Source organism: Aquarana catesbeiana, unplaced genomic scaffold, assembly GCF_042186555.1.
Source record: "Aquarana catesbeiana isolate 2022-GZ unplaced genomic scaffold, ASM4218655v1 unanchor233, whole genome shotgun sequence".
In the NCBI taxonomy this organism is placed as follows: Eukaryota; Metazoa; Chordata; class Amphibia; order Anura; family Ranidae; genus Aquarana; species Aquarana catesbeiana.
In genome coordinates, this window is record NW_027362661.1 from 4,883,922 (window position 1) to 4,904,174 (window position 20,253).

At 46.4% G+C, this 20,253-nt stretch overlaps 1 protein-coding gene across 1 annotated transcript in view; it reads left to right on the top strand.

Moving 5' to 3' along the window:
• Nucleotides 1–20,253, top strand: part of LOC141121906 (uncharacterized) — an 89,799-nt gene continuing 69,546 nt past the window's right edge. The window contains 6 exon segments of the mRNA XM_073611662.1: nucleotides 1–78; nucleotides 7,151–7,278; nucleotides 7,365–7,488; nucleotides 7,605–7,702; nucleotides 7,792–8,019; nucleotides 8,100–8,306. Coding sequence (XP_073467763.1) covers nucleotides 7,404–7,488; nucleotides 7,605–7,702; nucleotides 7,792–8,019; nucleotides 8,100–8,306 — 618 coding nt within the window. The 5' untranslated portion in view covers nucleotides 1–78; nucleotides 7,151–7,278; nucleotides 7,365–7,403.

A 20,253-nucleotide genomic window follows, 5' to 3' on the forward strand; every position in this document is an offset into this window, starting at 1 on the left:
GATACAGACAGGAAATGATGTCAGATACAGGAGGCACGAAGTAGAGAGCAGACGTTGCTGGAAGTGACAGCAGAGGAGGTAATAAGATCTTATTTTCTATTTACACCCAGTAACCCCCCGTCATGTCCGTCCTCTTCCTCCATAGTCACTGTGATGTCTTTTATTTCCAGCAGATGATGATACACACATATATGAGTGAGTGATTGATTTGTACAGCGCAACAAATGCGAACTGAATCGACTCAAGACGCTTTATCCGTCCTGTGTTGTCCTGCTTCTTAGAGTAGGTGGGTCTTCAGTTTTTTCTGAAGGCCCGAAGGGGCAACAAAGCTAATAAAGGGTCTGGAGGATATTAGTTATGAGGAAAGGTTGGCGAGCACTGAACTTATTCCCTCTGGAGAAGAGACGCTTGAGAGGGGATATGATTTCAATATACAAATACCGTACTGGTGACCCCACAATAGGAATAAAACTTTTTCGCAGAAGACAGTTTAACAAGACTTGTGGCCACTTATTAAAATTAGAAGAAAAGAGGTTTAACCTTAAACTACGTAGAGGGTTCTTTACTGTAAGAGCGGCAAAGATGTGGAATTCACTTCCAAAGGCGGTGGTCTCAACGGGGAGCATCAATAGCTTCAAGAAACTATTAGATAAGCACCTGAAAGACCACAACATACAGGGATATACAATGTAATACTGACACATAATCACACACATTTGATGGACTTGTGTCTTTTTTCAACCTCACCTACTATGTAACTATGGTTTTCTTCCATGTGGATGTTGATGGGTAGAGCGTTCCATAGCCGTGGTCCTTGGACTGCGAATCTACGTTCTCCCTTTGATTTGTAGCGTGACTTGGGAATGAGGAGGAGGTTTTTTGTTAGTTGATCGAAGACTGCGGTTAGGTGTGTAGCGTTTTATTTTCTCACATAGGTATTGAGGAGCATTTCCTTGTGTGCATTTGTGGGTGAGGCAGAGGGTCTTGAATGTGATCCGATCCTTTACGGTTAGCCAATGTAGGGTCCTCAGGGATGGAGAGATGGATTCCCAGGGTTTTTTCCCGTTACCAGTCTTGCTGCCGTGTTTTGGATGACTTGTAGGCGTGCAATCTGGTATTTAGGTAGTCCTATGTAGAGGGAGTTTGCGTAGTCTAGTTGGGAATTGATGATTGTTCCAACTACTGCTGCTTTGTCCTCTTCTGGGATGAATTGGATAAGTCTGCATAGTAGGCGGAGGAGATGGTGAGATCCGCTGACTACTGATCCTATTTGTGCATCCATCGACATCTCTTAATCAAAGATGACTCAGAGACTTTTGGCTTTGGTACTTGTGGAGATGGCCTGTCCAAGGATGGTGGGTGGTGTCCATGGGGTCTTAGTTTTTGTATTACGGTTTGCGTGGAGGAGAAGAAGCTGTTTTGGATCCGTTGAGTTTGAGGGAGCTCGTGGTCATCCAGTCATCTATCAATGTGAGGCATTTTTCTAGTTGCTGATATTGGTCTTTTTGTCCGGTGATGCGAAAGTAGAGTTGAGTGTCATCCGCTTATGAGTGGAAGCAGAGGTCTGATTTTCCAATGATTTTGAGGAGTGGACGGATGTAGATGTTGAAGAGCAAGGGTGACAAAGGTGAACCTTGAGGGACACCATAAGAAATTGCGTGAGTTTCAGAGGTGAAGGCTCCTAGTTTCACTGTCTGTGAATGATTTCCTAAGAAGGATGCGAACCATAGTAGAGCTGAATCTGTGACTCCTGCTACTTCTGTGAGGCAGATGAGTAGAGTATTGTGGTCCACTGTGTCGAACGCTGCACTGAGGTCCAACAGTACCAGGAGACATGATTCTCCGTCATCTGCTGCTTCGAGGGCGTTGTCCCATATTTTGAGAAGTGCCGTTTCTGTGCCATGGCCTGGGCGGAAGCCTGATTGCAGTGGGTCCAAGAGTTTATGTGTGTCCAGGTGGAGTTGTAGCTGTTGTACTACTGCTTTCTCCATAATCTTGGAGATGGTGTTGAGGCTTGTTACCGGTCTGCGGTGGTTAGGGTCTTTAGGGTCGAGGTTGGGTTTTTTTTGGGTTTGCTTGAGGGCGATTGGGACAATCTCTTCTTTGAACGACTGATTTATGAGATGTGTTATAGTAGGAGCGAGGATGTCAGAACATTCTTTCAAGAGTTTTGTGGGAATGATGTCGTTTGGTGATGTGCTGTCTCGGAGGCTTCTGATGATTTTTTTTGGTGGTGTCCGTGGTGATAGGGATCAGGGAAAAATTTGGTGATTGTGTGATGTTTGTATCGATTTCCTCTATCTGCTTTAGTTGAGTGAGGTTGGTTGTTATTTTCTGTTGAATAGTTTTCCGAATGTTGTCGATTTTGTCGATAAAAAAATCTGATAATTCATTGTAGAATTCTTGCGTTTCGTTTGCTTGGGGCTCTAGGCAGGTAGGGTTCATTGTCTGCACGACTAGTTTGAAAAGTTCATGAGGGCGGTTTAAGGCTGTTGAGATGGTGTTTGAGAAATGATCTTTTTTTGCTTTGAAGATTGCTTTGTGATATTTCTTGTACAAAGAATTTTATTGAAAATATATATCAACAGAATAATACAAAACAGTGATGGATACATCTAGAATTAACAGGTATAAGCTTTGTGATATTTCTTAGTGAGTGCTTTGTAGTTTGTGGCTCTTTCAGCTCTTCTGCGTTCCTGCTTCAGTAAAGTAAGAGTACCATTAAACCATCCAGAGTTCTTTTTGCGGATGAGTGTTCTACATTTTGGAGCCACTGAGTCTGCTGCTTGTAGCAATGCCTTGTTTAAGGAGTTGAGTGCTTGTTCCGTTGAGTGGTTTAAATTTAGCATTGCTATTTTGTTTGCTAATGTGGTTTTGAAGAGTTCCGACTGTAGTTTCTTCTGAGATCTGGTCCATTGTGTTGATATTGCGTGTTTCGTTTTTATGAGGGTGGTGTTGGTGGCAATTTTAAATTTGATAGCGTGGTGGTCCGTCCATGGTAGCGGTATGTTGTCAAGTATGTTGATGTCCATATTTTATTTGAAGATGAGGTCCAGAATGTGTCCTGAACCATGCGTAGGAGCATTTATCAGTTGCTGAAGACCTAGTTCTTCCAATTGGTTAATACAGGTGGTGGTGATGGGGTCTTGGGTAGAGTTTGCCCAGAGATTGAAATCCCAGAGTACCAGAAAGTTTTTAGTTTTCAGGCTGTGTATTGAAATGAATTCGGTGAAGGGTGTAAGGAGATTAGTCTTCGGTCCTGGTGGTCTGTAGCATAGTAGTATGTGAAAGGTGTCTTGGGGTATTGTTTGAAGATGTAGGGTAAGTGTCTCCATGAAAGGCACAGAGTTCTGTAGAGTTGGTTTGCTGAGCGCAAGGTGGGATTTGAAGATCACTGCTAGGCCTCCTCCTTTTTTTCCTATTATATGCTCAGTTAGGATACTGTAGTTCCCAGGCACCAATTCTGTTAGGATGGTGTTGCAGTCGGGTGTTAGCCAGCTTTCCGTGATGAAGAGGCAATCTATGTTGTTTTGGGTGATGAAGACGTGGACTTCCAGTCTGTGCTTGACTGCAGATCTGGTGTTGATCAGGGCGCATGCTAAGTGTTGTGGTTGAATTGGTGTTTTCCTGTGTTTGATGGTTGATTGTAGATGGGTCCTTAGTAATTGTTCTTCTCGTAGTATTTTTTGAATGGAGGTTGGTAAAGTTGAGGTAGTATTTCTTAGCCTGTGGAGGGTGTCTGCTGAGTATTTGAAGTTGCACATGGTGAGAAAAGAATTGATGTTGATAGGATGAAACGATGATGATACTGACGTAGCAATGATGAGGTTGCTGAGAAGATGATGATCCTGAAGGATGCAGCTGATAAAGGGGTGGTGTTGCTGATGGTGTGGAAGGTTCTGGTGGTGGTGATGGGGGGGGACCCCACTGACCTAACCGCCCTCCCGTTGATCCAGACGAAGGCGAAAAACCCCTAGCTGAGCTGGCCAATTGCTACAGCAGGGGAAAAAATTCCTCCCTGACCCCCCGATAGGCGATCAGAGGACCCTGGATCAACTGCTAAATAAGTGGTGCCCCGAAGTACTTACCTGGCCCGGGATGATCCAGATATGAAGAAAGAGAAGGAGAGGATGGAGAAGCGGGGAGGGGAGGGTGAACCTAGGCCACAACTTGCCAGTCCTGCAGCGCGACTGGGTGGATCAAGATGGACGCCGGGGCTAGGCCTGAGCCGTGGTTTATCCTGGCTGCCTGTATCACCTGGTGCCACTACGGTGAGGTCTGATGGCGGAGGGGGGGTGCTCCGAGGTAGGAAGGGGCACGCTGGCTCACTGCAACAGAAGTGGGGGTGAGCTGAGAAGGTAGGCCAGCACGGGGCCAATGCTAGGCCGCAGCCACGGTCTGTCATTTGTGTCTAGCGGGCTAGAGAAGCGGCGACCGGATGGCAGCTGTGGATATTGCCCTGGTAGGCTGGGCGAGGAGTGGGGGCCTGATGGGACCGGGGTCCCGGTTGGATTCTGCTGGGGAGTCCGAGGATTAGCTCCGGGTGGTCGGTGGAGTGCTGGGGCAGCGTCTGGGTGTACCAAGATGGCCGACCGGCTAAGCCCGAGCCGCAGGCTGTCCAGACGCTCGGTGGCTCCTGGTGCGGCTACGGTCCCGTCTGTAGATGGTGGGTTGGGTCCGGTAGGAGGGAGTGTGCGGGCTTGCCGAGCAAGGCTGGGGGGTGGGTGCAGCAGTAGGCTGGCACAGGGCCGGAGCTAGGCCGGAGCCGCGGTCTGTCCTGGGTGGACCAAGATGGCCGACGGGCTAGGCCCGAGCCGCGGGCTGTCCAGACGCTCGGCGGCTACTGGTGCGGCTACGGTCCTGTCCGTAGATGGTGGGTTGGGTCAGTTGGAGGGCTGAGCAAGGCTGGGGGGAGTGTGCAGTGGTGGGCCGGAGCCGCGGTCTGTCCTGGGCTGTCTTATGGCGGGCTTGAATCGAGGCGTCCAGATGGCAGCGGACGGCGTGATGGAGCTGAGGCGTTTGGGGTCCGGGGTGGTCCCGTTCCTAGTACACGCTACTGGGGAGTCCCGGTTTGATTCTGCTGGGGAGTCCGGAGATGAATCCTGGATGGATCCTGGATAGCTGGGTGGCCAGATGGCCAGAGCTTCTGACACACACGTCCACTCTCATATATAGTGTGGAAATTTAGATTAACCCCTTCAGGGGGATCAGTTAATGATTAATATATCTTGCTTCCAAAGCAGCTGGCCATACATGGTTCAGCCAGCGGGATGAGGGGAAAAAAACAGAAGCAATTCCCCCATCCACACATTGGAGGGGGATGGGGGAATCCTCCCCGCTGCACTATTGTATTCTGACAATAGGGGGCGCTCCTCCACTCTCAGAATACACAGATCAGTGATGAAGCTATTGGCTGCAGCCGCTAATCGAATTACTTTTATCTGGCAGTGACCACACATGTCAAAATCCAAGCATTCTGCACCCCAAGATCTGCAATCTGCACCCTTCTCCTGCACCCCATGTTCCGCGCTCAACACCCTGCACCTTGCACCACATTCCCTGCGTTCTGCACATGTCCTTCACCCTTCTCCTGCACCCCATGTCCTGTATTCTGCACCCCATGCCATACATCCTGCACACTGCACCCTTCTCCTACACCCCATGTCCTGCGGTGACCTGCACCTTTCTCCTGTACCCCATGTCCTGCACCCCATGTCCTGCTGTATGCACCCTGCACCCTATGTCCTTCATTCTGCACCACATGTCCTGCACCCCATGTCCTGTGGTGACCTGCACCTTTCCCCTCTACCCGGAACCCAATGTCCTGCTGTATGCACCCTGCACCCTATGTCCTTCATTCTGCACCACATGTCCTGCACCCCATGTCCTGTGGTGACCTGCACCTTTCCCCTCTACCCGGAACCCAATGTCCTGCTGTATGCACCCTGCACCCTATGTCCTTCATTCTGCACCACATGTCCTGCACCCTTCTCCTGCACCCCATGTCCTGTGGTGACCTGCACCTTTCCCCTCTACCCGGAACCCAATGTCCTGCTGTATGCACCCTGCACCCCATGTCCTTCATTCTGCACCCCATGTCCTGCACCCTTCTTCTGCACCTTGCACTCCATGTCTTGCGTTCTGCACCCTGCACCTCACAAATTACTTGCCTTTTCCCCCGGGGCACTGACAACCCACACTACACTAAAAAAACTGTATCCTATCTTTTTTATCTGGCTTCTAAATTCAAAGCAAATTCATCAAGCCCCACCTTAAGTGACTTCCTCCCCTCCCCCTCATCTCCTTCATTATGTAAGTCGTGCTGAGATAATCTCCCATTGGCTGAGCAATATTCTCATTTGTCTCTGAGCTCCTTCTTGCTATTCCTCGTCCTGCCTGTTGTTTCCTTGGATTGATTTTCTGTGTAGTGACCCCGGCTTCATCTCTTGGATGTTCTCGTCTGTTGCTTGTCCTGACCTTTATCCTGATTCCTGGATCTCCTCCTCATCTCTCCTCCATATCCTCTTACACAGCTTTTCTCCACACCTGCAGTGATCCGGGGGGGTGGAAACTTGGCACCAGCACTCCAGCAAAATCCATCCCCACCATTAGGAGCTCTGGAGAAAATTGTCTGCTATTTACACTCTGTTCCTCCGCACGTCACCTGATCACATGAGAGCTTACTTTCACAGATTCCTGACAGATTTCTGTATGGTAAAGGTCAAAGTTCACTCTTCAGTTTAGGAGAGGTAGGACACACCCAGGAACAATGATTTGGTTTGCATGGAAGCCTCATAGAGGGCCCCTCAAATCTCCCCATCCAACTGTCCCTCCATCAGTCTATATGTCCTATGACATCACACTGACCTCACAGCTCCTCCTCCCAATGTCCCTCCATCTGGCTTTTTTTCTGATGCTCTTAGGATGTGGGCGGACCCTTGGCATCCTCACTAGCAAAGTGGGACTGTTGGTCCTGCATTGTATGTAATGATCCCATAATGTCTGGAACAAGCTTTTAGCCTGTGTAGTGTGGGGGTCCTTTGTGGGTAAATTATACGGGCCTGAACGGGGGCTTTAATAAAAGGGAGATCTGAATGGTGAGGTGAGGAGGATTCTGGGAATATCATCTGATTTTACTATTTGTATTCAGATCTAGAGTTTTCCTCCTGTGAAGTCTGGAGATCATATGACCATCACATTGCCTCCACCTCCCTCCCTGATAGAATAGAGAAATAAATAGAAGATTCTAGAAGTCACCAGAGAGATCATGGAGGAGAGGTGAGCGGTGCTGGGAATTCTGGGACATTATCCAGTAACAGACAAGGGATGTGTCTGGATGGTGACTGTATCATTGTGTGTGTCAGGTTCCTATAAGGTGTCAGGATGTCACTGTCTATTTCTCCATGAAGGAGTGGGAGTATTTAGAAGGACACAAGGATCTCTACAAGGACGTCATAATGGACAATCAGCCGCCCCTCACATCACCGGGTAAGAGGAGACTTTATTGTAAAGGAGAGAGCAGTACGGAGGGTCCACCTAGATCCCCCATCATCTGATAAACACATAGAAACAATGTATTCAGTCAGTGTGTGTGTTTCCTACAGATGGATCCAGTAATGGGAACCCACCAGAGAGATGTCCCCGTCCTCTGTATTCCCGGGATTCCACACAGGAAGGTCACACCATCCCTCACCATCATCAGGTAGATGAGGAACAATCACTGATAGTATCATTAGGATCTGTACATTATCTGCATTGTTACCATTGATGTCATTTTTATTATATATTCAGAGTGGAAATCTTAGATATTCTAAAATTGAAGTTAAAGAAGAGATAAAAGAGGAGGATGATGAGGATGGGGTGATGGCGGAGTCAGAGTTTCTAAAAGAACACAAAGGCCTGTACCAGGACACCATGGTGGAGTCATCCAGCTACAGAAACCCACCAGAGAGATGTCCCCGTCCTCTGTATTCCCGGGATTCCACTCAGGAAGATCACACCATACCTCACCATCATCAGGTAGATGATTGACAATTATTGGTAGATATGATTTATACACAGCATGTTTGTTACAATGACTGTTTTATTATATATTGCAGAGTGGAAACCTCAGGAATGATAATATTGTTGTTAAAGAAGAGTATAAAGAGGAGGATGAGGAGTATGGAGTGATGGAGGAGTTTTCAGAAGGACACAAGGATATGATGGAGCCACCTAATACCAGGAACCCACCAGAGAGATGTCCCCGTCCTCTGTATTCCCGGGATTCCACACAGGAAGATCACACCATCCCTCACTGTTACAAGGTTGGTGGGACGGAGGTTATAAAACTCATAGAGATGATGTGTGGATTTTTTATGTGATGTCACAATAATAAAGCTTATATCTTACAGATTATATTCACTTTCATTTTCTTGATTTAGAGTGGAGATCCAATCGATATAGAATTTGAGGTTAAATCAGAAGAAGAAGAGAGGTATGTGAGGGATGATCAGCAGTCTATGGAGGAGGATGGAATAACGAGGACATTTATAGACGAGGACACTCCTACAGAGATCAGCACAGGTGGGTCATTAACACTAAATACATTCCTCCACCCATACTGCTCACTGATTGGTCCAGAGTAGGGTGGGGACTGGGTGATATCAGCCTGTAATCCCCTGGTCACTTTCCTGAGCTGTGTTCCCCGTCCTGTATTCCTGTATTTCTCTCGGATAATCTTCCTTCTCTGTGCTGCAGACACAATTTATGTATCTAGACTGGATTTATGGAGATTCTGGGGTTCAGCTGGCAGCAAAATGTCCATTTTCACCATAGATGTTACTAGATCTAATCACCTGGGGTATGTGTTTTGGGTCTTCTGCCCCATACCCGAGTATGGCAAGACCTCTGACAGAACAATTCTCCCAGGATTACTTGTTCTGTTATCTGCTGGCTGTGCCGGGTGGAGGGATATGTCTGTATAGTCTCAGACCCAAGTCACTGAGTGCAGTCTCAGGAGATGGGAGGCAGCGGTGTGGGACCTCTGCAACTTGTCTCATGTAAACATTTAAGCTTCCACTGATTACTAGGGATGGGCCGAACACCCCCCTGTTCAGTTCGCATCCAGAACATGTGAACAGGCAAAAAATTTGTTTGAACACGCGAACACCGTTAAAGTCTATGGGACACGAACATGAAAAATCAAAATTGCTAATTTTAAGGGTTAATATGCAAGTTATTGTCATAAAAAGTGTTTGGGGACCTGGGTCCTGCCCCAGGGGACATGTATCAATGCAAAAAAAAGTTTTAAAAACTGCATTTTTTCGGGAGTAGTGATTTTAATAATGCTTAAAGTGAAATAATAAAAGTTAAATATTTCTTTAAATTTCGTAGCTGGGGGGTGTCTATAGTATGCCTGTAAAGGGGCGCATGTTTCCCGTGTTTATAACAGTCCGTGAGAAAAATGATATTTCTAAAGGAAAAAAAAGTCATTCAAAAGTACTAGCGCTAGTGCCAGCTATTAATGAATTGTCGGTCCCGACAATACACATAAAAATCATTGAAAGTCATTGAAAAATAAAAAAAAATGCGTGGGGGTCCCCCAAAATTCCATTACCAGGACCTTCAGGTCTGGTATGGATATTAAAGGGAACTCCGCGCCAAAATTAAAAAAAATGTTGTGGGGTTCCCCCAAAAATCCACACCAGACCCTTATCCGAGCATGCAACCTGGCAGGCCGCAGGAAAAGAGGGGAGGACGAGAGAGTGCCCCCCCCTCCTAAACCATACAAGTCCTTTATTAAACATAAAAAAATAAAAAAGAGATTCCAGCGATGTAATCCAATAAATCCATGCTCCTACTCCAGCGATGTAATCCAATTCTCGATCTCCAGCGATGGATGATCTCCAGCGAGGAACTCCACCGGAGGCACCCAGCCAATGATGTGGCGCTAGCTTGACAGCTCTCATGTAGCTGAGGGCGGGGCCACCCGTCACGTGACCCCGTCCCCCTCTGACAAGGGGAAACGCTGGGGTTTCCCAGCAACGTGTATGGTTGACCCTGCCCCCTCTGATGCAAGACAGGATTCCCGTCAAGCTAGCACCGCGTCATTGGCTGGGTGCCTCCGGTGGAGGCAGGATCCTGTGTGTGTTCCTCGCTGGAATCTCTTTTTTTAATAAAGGACTTGTCCCAAGCCGTCTCCTGTGTTTTTTTAACATTTTGACACTTTCTTTTTGTGAAATGGTAGGGGTACAATGTACCCCTTACCAATTCACATGGGGAGGGCAGGGATCTGGGTTTCCCCTTTGTTAAAGGGGGCTCCCAGATTCCGATAAGTCCCCCGCCCGCAGACCCCCACAACCACCGGGCAAGGGTTGTGGGGATGAGGCCCTTGTCCCCATCAACATGGGGACATCTTCCCCATGTTGAGGGCATGTGGCCTGGTACGGTTCAGGAGGGGGGGCACTCTCTCGCCCCCCTCTTTTCCTGCGGCCTGCCAGATTGCGTGCTTGGGTCTGGTGTGGATTTTTGAGGGAACCCCACGCCATTTTTTAAAAAATTTTGGCGCAGAGTTCTCCTTAATATCCATACCAGACCTGAAGGGCCTAGTAATGGAATTTTGGGGGACCCCCACACATTTTTTATTTATTTATTTTTTTTCAATGACTTTCAATGACTTTTATGTGTATTGTCGGGACCGACAATTCATTAATAGCCGGCACTAGCGCTAGTACTTTTAAATAACTTTTTTTTCCTTTAGAAATATCATTTTGCTGATGGGTGCTGATGAGGGTGCACTTTTGTGCACTGATGTGCACTAATGCACTGCCCTGAGGCTGCACTGATAAGCTGGCATGGCATTAATGTGCACTGATGCGACGGCTCTGACGGGCACTGATGAGGATCCACTGATAGGGTGGCACTGATGAGCACTCACCGATGGGCACTGATAAGCACTAATAGGGGACTGTAGTGGCACTGATGAGCACTAATAGGACACTGTACTGGCACTGATGAGCACTGTACTGGCACTGATGGGCACTGTAGGGCAGTGATGAGCACTGGTGAGCACTGTAGGGCACTGGTGAGCACTGTACAGCACTGATGAGCACTGTATGGCACTGATGAGGACTGTAGAGCACTAATGTGAAATGGTGATCACTGTAGGCCACTGATGAGCACTGTAGGCCACTGATGAGCACTGTAGGCCACTGATGAGCACTGTATGGCACTGATGAGGACTGTAGAGCACTGATGTGAAATGGTGAGCACACTACGGCACTGATGAGCACTGTAGGCCACTGATGAGCACTGTATGGCACTGATGAGGACTGTAGAGCACTGATGTGAAATGGTGAGCACTCTACGGCACTGATGAGCACTGTAGGCCACTGATGAGCACTGTATGGCACTGATTAGCACTGTAGGGAACTAATGAGCACTGATAAGCACTGATGTGCACTCACTTATGGGCACTATAGGGCACTGTAGGACACCAAAGGGCACATACAATTTAGAAAACTCATGATCTAGCAACTGATCTCTCTCCTTTCCTCACACTCGGTGAGAGGAGGGAGCTGAACTGGGCATGACACCGGTTTGTTTACAAAGCGATTGCTCTGTCATTGGACAGAGTGATAACATGGTAAAGAGCTGCTGTGATTGGACCCAGTGATCACAGACACTTCCGGCAGCGCCAGCATGGGAGGCCGTCATATGACTACATCCCAGAACTAGCTGGCCACGCTGTAACCTTCATTCGGCTATAGCGCGGTTGGCAACTAGTTAACCACCATAACTAAAAAGACAGCTCTCTTGTTCTGAAAGGGCGTCCACACGCCCCTGGGGAATGCATCGGTCACGCTCTATGTGACTGCTGTGTCCTTTGTACACAGCTGATCAAAGATCGAGGTAAAGGGCCAATCACAGCAGTCCTTTACCATGTAATCAACTATTTCCAATCAGAACTGATCCCATGTAAACAAACTTGCCGGTTATCGGCATTTCCTTTCCGCATGCACTGTCATTGTGTGAGGAAAGAAGAGCCGATAATTGGAAATCCTGATGCATTTACACATTCAGGGTACTAATCATCAGTGCAGCCCCATCGTTGCTTATCAGTGCCCATCAGTTCTTTCTAAGAGTCTCCATTAATGCATCCCACCAGTGCCCATCAGCGAAGAAGAAAAATTATTTATTTGCAAAATTGTATAACCCGAAACCTTTTGTTTTTTAAAATGTAATTTTTTTGCTTAGCAAAAACAAAAAAACCCCAGTGGTGATATTATACCACCAAAAGAAAACTCTATTTGTGTGAAAAAAATGATAATTCATATGGGTTGCATGACCGCACGATTGTTATTCAAAGTGTGACAGCACCGAAAGCTGAAAATTGGCCTGGGCAGGAAGGGGGTAAAAGTGTCCAGTATTGAAGTGGTTATACTTTGGAACCTTAAACAGAAAGTGATAATGAGGGAGGAGTCAATTACCCAATGATGGGGGTCTTCAGGATCAGTCCTGTCTTCATCTTGGTTGTTCTCCCCCCATCCTCACTCTCTGACCTCTGGTGGGGCTCAGCATCCGCTGTTAGTCATGACTAAATAAGGAAGTGCAGGACTTCTTGTGTTGGGAAGATGGCAATGAGTGATAGAGGGGGTGGGGACACTCGTCCTATAATCCCCTCATCACTGTCACTCCTATAAAAGACAGTTCTTATTGTTTCTTCACTCTCTGACTAAGGTCCATGAATAAAGAAATTAACTGGTAGGAGATCAGAGGACCCATTTACTAGTAACTTGAGGGTGGAATTGTAAGATCCTCAGAGACAAAGCTGCCTGATGTGGGCGGAGTCCTGGTTTAGGGGAACCAATCTTCTCATGTCTAGTAATAATCTTTTTATTTCTATTTTAGTAGATGGACGAGGGAAGAGGAAAATCTCAGAGGATTGTCTCACTTTGTCTCCAGACTGTAAAGTAGAAGATGAGAACATCACACAGTATAGTCCAGGAGAAAACCCGGCTACCTCAAATGTCCATCCGCCACCACACAGTGTAGATGGACCATCGTATTCCTCTTATCCTGAGGAACCTCAGACTGTGAGGGACGGTGCTAAGAGGTTTTCCTGTAGTGAGTGTGAGAAATGTTTTTCATATAGGTCCAGTCTTTACAGACATCAGAGATTGCACACAGGGGAGAAGCCATATTCCTGTTCTGAGTGTGGGAAATGTTATGTAAGTAAAGCAAACCTTGTTACACATCTAATATCTCACACTGGAAAAAAGCCATATTCCTGTCCTGAGTGTGGGAAATGTTTTTCACAGAAGCATTATTTTTACACACATCAGAGATCTCACACGGGGGAGAATCTTTATTGCTGTGCTGAGTGTGGGAAATGTTTTTTACAGAAGCATCATCTTTACACACATCAGAGATCTCACACGGGGGAGAAGCCGTATTCCTGTCCTGAGTGCGGGAAATGTTTTTCAGAGAAGTCCAATCTTAACACACATCAGAGATGTCACACGGGAGAGAAGCCATATTCCTGTTCTGAATGCGGGAAAAGTTTTTCAGTCAATTACAGTCTTCACACACATCAGAGATCTCACACGGGGGCGAAGCCTTATTCCTGTAATATGTGCGAGAAATGTTTTTCACGGAAGTCAGATCTTAACACACATCAGAAATCTCACACTGGGGAGAAGCCGTATTCCTGTCCTGAATGCGGGAAATGTTTTTCACGGAAGTCCCATCTTAAAACACATCAGATAACTCACACAGGAGAAAAGCCATATTCCTGTCCTGAGTGTGGGAAATGTTTTTTCCAGAAGTTCCATCTTTACAAACATCAGAGATCTCACACAGGGGAGAAGCCGTATTCCTGTCCTGAGTGTGGGAAATGTTTTTCACAGAAATCCCATCTTCACAGACATCAGAGCTCTCATATGGGGGAAAAGCCGTATTCCTGTCCTGAGTGCGGGAAATGTTTTTCACAGAAGTCCCATCTTTACGCACATCAAAGATCTCACACCGGGGAGAAGTCATATTCCTGTCCTGAGTGCGGGAAATGTTTTTCAGATAAGTCCAATCTTTCCAGACATCAGAGATCTCACACAGGGGAGAAGCCACTTTTTCTGTCTTGAGTGAGGGAATTGTTCCTCACTGAAGTCCTGTCTTCCTGGACATCAAGGATTCCACACAACCCTCGAGGTGTATTAGTGCCTTGAGTGCGGGAAATGTCTTCTATATGAATGTTGCTGGACATCACAGCTCTCGTGGGGAAGAAGCACACCCTGATATACACCATGGCTGATCTTCATCATGTAAGAAACAGGTTATAAGGAGATCAGAGATCACCAAAGACATGGATGAAGTGTTGTACCGTGTTGGCCATTGATAGCAGTAGAAAAATAAAAATGGAGTCATTACCTTTCATTGGCTGAGTACATTTTGTTGTGTAAGTTTTCACAAACACTTAGAGGTCTGTTTTTAAAAAAAAATGTTGAATGAATGTGACCAACATTCACCCAGCTATGATGAATATTGATTGTATTTTATTTCTTACCCTGCCTTCCTTGGCTCCATCTAGTGGCCATAATGCGGTATTGTGCTATTTTTACTGATTGAGGTATATAATACAATTCTATGGCCACTAGATGGAGCTGACAATCATAGTAAATCACTGTGTTAAATTATGGCCATGCTTTGTAATGGCAGAATTAATTTTCTATGAGTAGACCCCTTAGTTTCCTCTGTCAGACATGGTTTCATACTAATACCTGAGATCATACTCATACATTTATGAATACAGTACACACTGAAGGATATAAGGTAAAGTGTATGTAAGCCCCCACCTTGTAAAACAACGCAATCAGTTTAACTGATTAACTGGGTCGTTGAGGAGGGGGTACTGTCAGGGCTGGGCTCAGCCCTTCCTTCTCTGAGCTGGTCGCTCAGCTGTCGGCTAATTGCCAGCTCCCATCTCTCTCCACATTTACCCAGCTGTTGTTGATTCTGCACGTCAGTCCTGCCTACTTATAGTCATCCAGCTCATTTGATCTCTGCCTTCGCCTTTGTCAACATCACAGAGACTTTCTCCTGCGTTCTTGTTGAAGACTTGCTCCGCTGATGTTCCTTCTGGCTCCTGATCTTGCTTGTACTACTATGTTTATCTCTGGCTCTCTGACGTTTGCTTGGCTGGCTACCCGATCCTGTTACTGAACTCTGGCTTGTTTTGACTACAATAAATTGACTACAATAAATTATCAAAACGGTACTGGACTATTCGGGGTCTCTTTTTTACATGTGGACATTGTTGCTGTTATCTGATCATCAACCCTGGAGGACTTCGGGAGTAAACAGAGAGAGGAGTTGATCCAAGGCTTGTTAACCTCTTGACTCCGGTGAGTTTGAACCCCTACGGGGTGTGTGCAGCACAAGGTGTCCCAATAGATGGTGAAAGGTGCACTCATCAGATCTACTATTCATATAAGGGAATCCAGACCGAGCTCCAACCGCTGTGTCTTTGTTGGAATTTTCCTGCCTGCATGTGTTTTGCTTGCATTTACAAAGACTTTGTTTTATCAGTCAGCATTGAGGACTGAAAATAGCGCTGCTTTGATATGTTAATTGCTGTTTCATATAGTACATTCATTCATCCATATTTATATTTCTATTTGTATTAAGTGGCTGCTGAGAGATATCTCACTCAGAATATGGTGACATCAGGTTAAATCACTGCGGTTTATTACCATTATTATCTTCCATCTACATATACCGAATATCCTTTAGCTCTGAGATAGGAGGATTGGAGTAGGGCTTATTGTCTCCTTTTTGTTTGTATATTGTTTTGACTACGCTTACTCTTTTTACCTTATTATTATTAAACAAGTGTGATTTAACTTTACTTCTGTCTCGGTCTGATTCATGGTTCCTGATAGTAGACGAAGGCCATGAATTCAGAAGATAGAGTCAATCCACTTGTTGGTAATATTTTTTCCAGATTGGATGAGCAAGATCACCGCATGGATCAGTTTGCCATGGTGTTACAAACGCTCCCGAGTCGCACGGCTCACCTGGAAACTCCCACTGTGTCCGCTCCAGTACAACACATTGCAGGCTGTCCCTGCTGCTGCACCAGTCTCTGTGCAGGCACCTGCCTTGAGTATTACCTCTATAAGAGGTATGTCTGGTTCTGCTCCACTTCCCCAGTGATCTGGGGGTGATCCAGTCCAATGCAGAGGGTTTCTCAACCAGGTTGAGATTTACTTTGAGATGCTGCCCCAGGCGTTTCCCATGGACAGAAGTAAAGTAGGTTTCGTGATATCTTTGCTTTCTGAGAGAGCCTTGGCCTGGGCAAACCCTCTATGGGAGACGCAAACACCTGTTGTCTTGAGTTACCCTGACTTTGTGGCCTCCTTTAAAAGGGTATTTGATGTTCCCGCACACTATGCTTCTGCTGCCAAGTGCCTCATGTCCATCAGAGTACGAGAACTGTTGCCGACTACGCCATTGAATTCCGTACTCTGGCAGCAGAGATTGCTTGGAACGATGAGGCCCTCATGGCTGCTTTTACTCATGGTCTCTCAGATTCCATCAAGGATGAGATAGCAGCCCCAAATATACCCACTGAGCTGGAGAGGTTGATTGAGGTTCCGTTGGCGCATACAGTACCTGGTGCATTGGAAGGGGTACGGTCCGGAGGAACGCTCTTGGGTCTCATCCTCAGATGTACATACTCCTGTCCTCCTCTGTGATTTCCATAGATATTTTCCCCTCAAGCCTGGTGGTCCTTATTTTATTTTTTTATCCTAGTAATGGCGGTGATCAGCGACTGATAGTGGGACTGGGAGAGTGGGGTGGGCAATCTGACACTAACTGATGCTGGGGGGGAACTGACATCATTGTAAGATTGTACTAGACTCTGCTCTGACCCTGTATGTGCCGCATGCAGTACAGGAAATCATCAGTCTTGTAATTACTAGACATGTGTCTGCCAGGAGATGGGATAAGTACCACTCTGATCTTTTTACTAACTCAAATTTAACAATCAATTGCTGTTACTTTAACCTCTTCCCTATTGGACACTTTCAGCCTCTTTCTGCCCAGGCCAATGTTCAGCTTTCAGCGCTCTCGTACTTTGAATGACAATTACTCGGTCATGTAACACTGTACCCAAATGACATTTTTAGCATTTTTTTTACACAGAGCTTTCTTTTGGTGGTATTTAATCACCACTGGGTTTTTATTTTTTATTTTTTGCTAAACAAACCAAAAAAGACTGAAGATTTTGAAAAAAAAAAAAACATTATTCATAGTTTGTTATAAAAATTTGCAAATGGGTAACTGTTTTCCTTCACTGATGGGAGCTGATAGGCTGCACTTATGGACGCTAATAAGGTGGCACTGATGGACTCTTATGAGGTGCGACTGATCGTCACTAATGAGGTGGCACTGATGGACTCTTATGAGGTGCGACTGATCGTCACTAATGAGGTGGCACTGATGGACTCTTATGGGCGGCACTGATGGACACTAATGAGGTGCGACTGATCGTCACTAATGAGGTGGCACTGATGGACTCTTATGAGGTGCGACTGATCGTCACTAATGAGGTGGCACTGATGGACTCTTATGAGGTGCGACTGATCGTCACTAATGAGGTGGCACTGATGGACTCTTATGAGGTGCGACTGATCGTCACTAATGAGGTGGCACTGATGGACTCTTATGAGGTGCGACTGATCGTCACTAATGAGGTGGCACTGATGGACTCTTATGGGCGGCACTGATGGACACTAATGAGGTGCGACTGATCGTCACTAATGAGGTGGCACTGATGGACTCTTATGAGGTGCGACTGATCGTCACTAATGAGGTGGCACTGATGGACTCTTATGAGGTGCGACTGATCGTCACTAATGAGGTGGCACTGATGGACTCTTATGAGGTGCGACTGATCGTCACTAATGAGGTGGCACTGATGGACTCTTATGAGGTGCGACTGATCGTCACTAATGAGGTGGCACTGATGGACTCTTATGGGCGGCACTGATGGACACTAATGAGGTGCGACTAATCGTCACTAATGAGGTGGCACTGATGGACTCTTATGGGCAGCACTGATGGGCTCTTATGAGGTGCGACTGATCGTCACTAATGAGGTGGCACTGATGGGCTCTTATGAGGTGCGACTGATCGTCACTAATGAGGTGGCACTGATGGACTCTTATGGGCAGCACTGATGGGCTCTTATGAGGTGCGACTGATCGTCACTAATGAGGTGGCACTGATGGACTCTTATGAGGTGCGACTGATCGTCACTAATGAGGTGGCACTGATGGACTCTTATGGGCGGCACTGATGGACACTAATGAGGTGCGACTAATCGTCACTAATGAGGTGGCACTGATGGACTCTTATGGGCAGCACTGATGGGCTCTTATGAGGTGCGACTGATCGTCACTAATGAGGTGGCACTGATGGGCTCTTATGAGGTGCGACTGATCGTCACTAATGAGGTGGCGTTGATGGACTCGGATAGGCAGCACTGATGGACACTAATGAGGTGGCACTGATGGACTCTGATAGGCAGCACTGGTAGGTGGCACTGATAGGTAACTGATGAGGAGGCACTGATTGGCAGCACTGGTGGGCAATGTTGGGACTGCCCTAATTATCAGTGTATATGTCTTTTTAAGATAAACCGGTTATCGGCTCTCCTCTCCTCATGCTGTCAGTATGAGGAAAGAAAATCTGAAAATCTGTTCATTAACTCTCCAGTGCAACGGAGGCTGCAGAGAAAGGGACCAAGGAATCTCTGTCCTCAGTCCCTTTCTCCGTCTCAAAAATGAGACTGTTTAGACCCCTGATATTTCACCAAAACCCAACATTAGTGCTGTTAAATGTGGAAAAAAAAAACTCCCTAAAAACTATAAAAACGAACAAAAAAGAAAAATAGATGATTGAGGGTTTGTTCACACTTTGGTCTCTGAAGAGTGATCAGCATTTGGATTGCTTTTCAGAGAGCATTTGACAGACAATAAAGAGGCGTTGTATCGCCTCTTCACCACCTACTTTAACCACTTCAGCCCCCCACTAGCATGTTGCAACCATGTGCATTGTACACAGGCGTGGGGCACTTGCAGAGCAGCACCACAGAGTGTGAAGCAAAGCATTGTGGACGCAGTATGTTTACACCCCCAGGTGCTGCCTGTGTAGCTAAAGGGGGTAGTGGTAGAGGTACACAGGGGATGCCAGATTGTCCCCTCCCGGCCATCAGAATTTACCCACACCCACTTTTAAAACACACTTTTCGCCCACAGCGCGCTACGCTCGCCACAGGTCAGTCTCTCCCCTAAATGTCCCTCATTCTAAACTTCAAAAGTTGGGAGGTATGTATATCCTTATAGATGGGTCAACTCCTCTCCCACCAAGGGGGATAGAAATATATTACTGCTCGGGGGGGAGACATTTTGGCCCCTTTGATTTTGCAGTAAAATTGATTGCAGATTTAGTCATGTAGAACATCTGTTATATGGATACAAAGAACCCCAGCCGAGAGTAAAGGGTGGAAATGGCTCCTGATCCCCAGATTTGGGCAATGATGTCACCAATATAAATAGAATAAAACCCGCGCTATGTGTAACAACTCAAATACCTACAAAAATAACTTATACCGGACTGCTACTGTAACAAAGGTAAGTATTCCCTTTATCAACTAGAAGAGCATTATGTGTCACAGCGCTGTCCTATTGTGTGTGCACATAAATCATCACAAATACACTAAAATATGTGGAGACATTCATATATAAAGTGCTAGGGGCTCAAATAATATTCTCTGCGGATCTACTGCTTCCACTTTACACCTACTTCATTCATCTTATGGTGTTTATCAATAAATGAAGTAAACTGATCCATGTGCAAATTCATATACAACATAAAGTGCTTTGTGCGCAATATGCTGTTCCCTGCAGATCCACTGCTTTCACTTTGCACCTATTTCTTTAATCTCATAATATTTGCTGCTATATTAAAAAACTTGCTGCCCCCCATATAGAAGAATGACGGCAAAGTGGTTTAGTTATCCTGATCATGTCAAATGAGGCGATCAGGATAACAGAGCCGGCGTGCAGCGCGGCGATCAGAGGTGCGGTGTGTCAGTATGACACACCGCACCTCCGATCGCGATATGAAGCCTCTGACGTGATCAGCTGTGACCAATCACAGCTGATCATTGCGTGAACCAGGAAGTGCTGGTAAACTGCTTTCCTCAGT